At 32.9% G+C, this 5,900-nt stretch overlaps 1 protein-coding gene across 1 annotated transcript in view; it reads left to right on the top strand.

Moving 5' to 3' along the window:
- The first annotated feature begins 713 nt into the window (after positions 1 to 713).
- The window catches only part of LOC110412322 (tRNA (5-methylaminomethyl-2-thiouridylate)-methyltransferase), a 16,817-nt gene continuing 11,630 nt past the window's right edge, over positions 714 to 5,900 (top strand). The window contains exons 1-9 of the mRNA XM_089782898.1: positions 714 to 728; positions 835 to 909; positions 1,173 to 1,226; positions 1,409 to 1,487; positions 1,641 to 1,768; positions 2,409 to 2,492; positions 2,991 to 3,074; positions 3,411 to 3,562; positions 4,258 to 4,408. Of these exons, the coding sequence (XP_089639024.1) occupies positions 714 to 728; positions 835 to 909; positions 1,173 to 1,226; positions 1,409 to 1,487; positions 1,641 to 1,768; positions 2,409 to 2,492; positions 2,991 to 3,074; positions 3,411 to 3,562; positions 4,258 to 4,408 (822 nt within the window). The remainder of the gene's footprint in view (positions 729 to 834; positions 910 to 1,172; positions 1,227 to 1,408; positions 1,488 to 1,640; positions 1,769 to 2,408; positions 2,493 to 2,990; positions 3,075 to 3,410; positions 3,563 to 4,257; positions 4,409 to 5,900) is intronic.

Genomic DNA, 5,900 nt, shown 5'->3' with positions numbered 1-5,900 from the left:
TGAAAGTCGTGAGCAAGCAAAATAGCCTCTTAACTGCCAAGAGGGAAGGATGAAGGGTGTGGGTTCAATGGTGTTGTGGCTAGTTGCTTAGGTTAGGGAAGAAGGGAGAGGAGGCATTGATGGAACTCAAAAGAGGGCAGGAGGCTGGGTGATGAATGAGGTTTGGTTGATTTTGAGAGAAAAAGACAGAGGTATAGTAAAAAGGGGAGTTTAGCATTTTTGGGAGAAAACTGAGAAGTGGCAATTTTGAGACAAGTTTGTTGATGTGGGGATGGTTTGGTGGGTTTGGGTTCAGCTGGCCCAATTAAAGATTTTTTTTTTTTCATTTTTAGCTTAAAATTTTTGTGGGAATTTTAGAGGGAAAATTATTAGCTAAAATTTAAAAGATTTTAGAATTTCTTTTATGATTTAGATAGAAATTTGTGAGGAATGGGTTTGATGGAAATTTGAGAGGGGAATATTTGATAATTTAGATGCAAAATAATTAATGTTAAATGATTAATATATTGATTTAATTATTTATTATTTGATGATTTTGTATTTGGATTTTGTTAATTGTTTTTTTCCTTGTGGTGTTTCTATTGTAGTACTTTGTTCGTTATTTTTATTTAATTGATTTAAATCTTAAATTCATGTGTTTTGTCAATTTTATGTATTTATTGAATTTATAGTTATAGAATTTCATGGATATAATAATGGGAAATTTTTTAAACATGAATTTTTTTGAGGTTTTTTGGTATAATGCTTGCTAGATGAACTATCTATCAATTTTTTTGAGCTTTTTTTATTTTCTTAGAAACTTGAAGATTCTTTCTGATGCTTGGTTTTGTGTAGGAAGACTTTGAGAACTACTGGACAGCATGCCCCTGGGAAGAAGATTTGAAGTATGCAAGGTCTGTTTGTGATCAGGTAATTTCTTTTATGAATAGTGTTTTTTAATTTATAAAATCTATCTCATTCTAAGGTGGAATGTTTGAGTTGATTTGAATATGTATATTCAAAAGTCTTTGGATAGTTAGTTTCTTATCATTTACATTTCTTTGCATGCATGAATGGTGCCTATGTGCATAATTTTCATGAAGGGCTTTTTTGCTTAAAAATGATTGGCAAAATTTCATGGTTTTTGTAATGCAGGAGATTACTAGAACTGAATGCACTATCTTGTTTTTCAGGTTTATGTGCCATTAGAAGTTGTGCATTTGACAGATGAATATTGGAAAAATGTGGTATGTATTTACCATTTGAGTGGGATTTTTTAACTTGTCTATACGATCTTGCTTCTCTCTAGTAGGCTGATGCAAAATGAATTGCAATATTTGGACTTTGGACTGCTTTACAAAAGACTGAATTTAGTAATTATTGCTTTCTTGTTCGCCTCCATTTATCATAAAAGTTAGCTGTTTTTCAGGTTTCCTACATTATTGAGGAGTACAAATGTGGACGCACTCCAAATCCGGATGTTCTATGCAATACACGAATAAAATTTGGTATGGACCTTAGCTGAATTTCACCCATATATCTATGTTGGAGGTTTTTAGCTCTTTTTTTTTTTTTTCTCTTTTTTAGGTTGCAAAATGGGTGTATTGACAGTTAATCCCATACTATTTTCATTTGGCATTTATGCTAGTAGTGACTTTCAGGTGCATTCATGGACGCCATCAACAGTATGGATTATGACTATATTGCTTCTGGGCATTATGCCAATGTTGTTCACCCATCTGCTGATCAAATTGATAAGCCTTCCATCTTAGAATTGTCAAAGGACATGGTACTTGCGCAAATAATTCATTTCAATACCGATGGCTGTCTTGAAAGTGTCTCGTTAGATTTTTATAAAGCCAGATGTGTCCAACTGTGTTGTCATTGGTTTATTTACATGTGTGTGTGTGTATTTTGCTTAGGGGACCTATCTGGCAGTAATATGATAATTAGGGGTGTGCTGTAATTTTATTTTTCTTTAATAAGAAAACTTGAGTTTGCAACCATTTCTAGACATTTTCTGGAATAACATTGAAATTTTAGGAAAGAGTTAGACTGTAAATAGGTTTTCTTCATTTCTAATGTTGTATTATTTCATTTTGGAACTATTATCAGAATTTTGCTTTGTTTTATTTAATTTTATTTTTATTGAAACTATTTGGCAATTCTTTAAATATCCATTATAGGAAAGTTTTTTATACGATTAATTTGCTTTTGAGAAATGACTTACTGGAATAATAGAAGTTTCTATGTTACATATGAGGACTCATTTTTTTCTTTTTGAAATTCAAAACCCATGAATTTGGTTTTGCATCTTATAAGAAACTGGTCATGTTGTATTTATACTCTGTTATTTTAATTTCAGTTAATGCTTTACTGTGCATTACTAAGTGCTGCTATTTCTAAGATCTATAATGTTAACTTTGCAGGTCAAGGATCAAACGTATTTCCTTTCACATCTTTCTCAGGCCCAGCTTAAACGACTTATTTTTCCGCTTGGGTGTCTTGCAAAGGTGAGTAGCACTAGATTGGTTGTCATTTGGTCAACTGGGATGCTATTGTCATTTTTACCGCTGTTTCTCACTCAAGGTGGCACCTGCTGTATTATTGTATAATTGTTGAATTTAAATTCAAGTGTTGCAGATTATTGTTATTAGAAAGGGAAGCAAGATGGTGATAGCAAATAAACATGGGGAATCATTGTATTGATTCATTCATGTAATGAACATTATTATTAATTCCTAGATCCTGCCTTGATCGTCTTGCCCTTGATCTTTAGGTTTTCCATTTAACGACTGCTAAAACTCTCATCTTTTTTGTTTGTGCATGTTTACTGGTAGTCTTTTTGGACTAAGTAGTTGTCTGATTTTTGTGGTTTTCTCTTTTTCTGAAACAAAATATGTTTTCCTTTTGTGTCCAAGCTTTCTGGTCTTGCTTTTGCTTATGCAAGATTCTTGTGCTGTTCTTTTTTATTCTGATTTCTCTTCTTTATTCTATGATATCATCCACAGGATGAAGTTCGCCAGCTTGCAGCTAAATTTGACCTGCCTAACAAAGATAGGAAGGATTCACAGGGAATTTGCTTTCTTGGGAAGGTATGTATTGTAAGCACTTTTTTTCACTGACATTTCCATAAATTTTAGAATTATTTCATTCAAATATATAATTTAAATTTTCTAAATTCTCCCGATGATGACTTGGTACTTTAGAGGAATGTTAAACACATATTGCCCCAAAAACTTCTGCTAATGTTATTCAGGTTTACCTTTTGCTATTTTTACTCATCAAGAGGTAAATGCTTTAGGTGAGATAATTGAAGAAATTTCAGAAAACTGTCTAGTGATCTTTTGCTCACATAACTGGCCCTGGCCAACATTTTTTAGTTATGTATAAATTTTTTTTGGTGATTTGATTTTGGTGGTTTATTGCAGATAAGGTTTAGTGATTTTGTTGCAAGACACATTGGGGAGATGGAAGGAATCATATCAGAAGCTGAGACAGGGGACTTCCTCGGGAAACATCGAGGGTTCTGGTTCTACACAATTGGACAGCGCCAAGGCCTACGTCTCCCTGGAGGACCTTGGTATGCTCTATAACTATTTTATGTTGCCATCAATCTCAAGACTTTTGTTATTGTCATTTGATCCTGGGTAATAATATTATTTTAATCAAGGAAAATTTGCTTTACCCTCCAATCTGATGTGATTGATGAATCTCTACAGTGCTTTATCCTTTGTTATCCCTTTTGAATTATAACAATGATTCTTTTTAACTATGGCTGATAATTTTTCCATATATATTGAATTGCATACATGTTAAAGATGCATGTTTTGATGATTGGTAACATTATATTCCGTTCCATTTACTATAGCCAACATTGTTCTCAATCTATGCCTCTATATCAAATTGTGTGGGCATCCCAACCCAAAAGTAGTTGGCAGAAACGGAGAGGCCTCTTTTAAATATAATTAGCAACCCAAACTTGCTGGTTTGAGATTACCAAATATATAGGTCACTGGTTTATCATACTCTAGGATTAACAATCTGGGGTTGGGTCTGCTTTAATATGCTGTCAAACTAGAACCTAAAATGAATAGGTATTAGGTGCTGGGCTCAACTTGAGTGTGGGGTTCCAGGAAAACTACCACTTAACACCATATACTTTGACAGAGTTGTTAATGGACATTGCCATATATTCAAAGACTTTATGCACTTGAATATGCCTTTGCTTCATACCTTATGATCTTGTTCCCAACCATATTTTGTGTTTCTCTCTAGGTATGTTGTTGAGAAGGATGTTGAAAATAATGTAGTATTTGTGTCAAGAAATTATTTCTCATTGGACAAAAGAAGGCGCTTGTTTCGTGTTGGCTCCTTGAAGTGGCTTAGTGGGTCACCTCCAAACCATAAGAAGCAGCTCCAATGCAAGGTCAAACAAACTAGTACCTTTTCGTTTAATAATTTGTTATTTATATTTGCCATATTGTTGTACATTTAAATTTCTTGTTTGAAAGTCTAGAGATAAATTAAGTGAAAATTTGATTTTTGTTAAAATTTGATTTCATGCCTATATGCCATATTGGCGGGTGATAAAGGCTCTTCACAACTTGGACCGTTTCTTTAGTAGGGTTTGGTATTTCAACCAGCGTAGACTCTAGGAAGGAGGAAGTTTCAAAGTTGGAATGGCTCAATAAGCTCATCTCCAGTAGTACTTTTAGCTTACACCTTATTTTAACTCACATGAACTTTTAGCACATTTTACAAAAAGGTCTTTATTATTATTATTATTATTACTATTATTATTATTATTATAATAATAACAGAACCGTTGAACACTTTAGATATTGTATCATTCATGCAAAAACAACAAAGAAAAGCAAAGATAGAGATAGCCTCGCATTAAAACATATTACTTTGTGTCGATGGATTACTCACTTAAATTTTTTAGAAAAGGTTGATGGACTCTTCTAGTCTCCCTAGTCATTAAGGATGGCGGCTTGCACGATGAGTTTTTTTTGTTCCTTGAGGAGCAACGTCCTTATCTTCTAGACTGCGAATGCAGTCCTAGATCAATTGCATTGCATTTCCTACAATTTTCGGTTTTAGTAGACAAATGCTTGTAGAATAATCCTAGCTTTTACTCACATTTGAGCTTTTCCTTTTCCATTTGAGAGTTTTTTTGCAGAATTCTTTCAAGTCTTGTAAAAGGACTCGTGGCTACGCTTAAAATTAAGTTCCTTTCTGTTTCTATTTACAAAATAGAGATTGAAAGAAGTTTCTATATGTAGGTGTTGGGAGTTTTAAACCTTTTCTTATAATTAGTAAGATAGGTTATCTTAGTTCGTAACATGGATTGGATCATTTCGAACTTGGCTTGTCATGAATATTGAATCACATCCATTAGATTTATTAATGTGTTGAATAATTGTCTTTTTCTCGTATGGAATTAAGCATGAAAGGTCCACCTCAAGTAATGAATAATAGTTTTTTGTTTCTCGCAATTTTGCCTTATGGCTTAACCCTAATCACCTTGATGTAGCCAAAAGGTTTAGGGCAATTAGAACTCAACAATTAGGGCTAGAATAGGATTGATTGTGTTGGAACAATAGAAAGATAATTGGGTTTTAAAAGAAACCTCTTGAATAAATATTCAAAAATAACAGCAGATGATAATAATAATCCTATATCTAGGATCACCTATTTATAATAGCTAAGATAAATCCTAATCAAATTGTAATCCTAATCTTAAATAAAGACTTAAAGTACTAAAATTTTAATAAAGAAAAAAAAATCTCAAACTAAATAAAATAAAATAAAATCCTAAGCTAATAAAAATACTGAAAAAATAAATCTCCATATGTGCCTGCATCAGTCCCGTCGGGTCAGAAAAGGACTCGACTCAGACGAGTAGACCTTGACAT

This window comes from Theobroma umbraticum, unplaced genomic scaffold (assembly GCF_002168275.2).
Source record: "Theobroma umbraticum cultivar Fairchild unplaced genomic scaffold, ASM216827v3 scaffold_95.0, whole genome shotgun sequence".
NCBI lineage: Eukaryota > Viridiplantae > Streptophyta > Magnoliopsida > Malvales > Malvaceae > Theobroma > Theobroma umbraticum.
The sequence above is the reverse complement of the archived record's forward strand: the minus strand, read 5'-3'. Positions and strand labels throughout refer to the sequence as shown.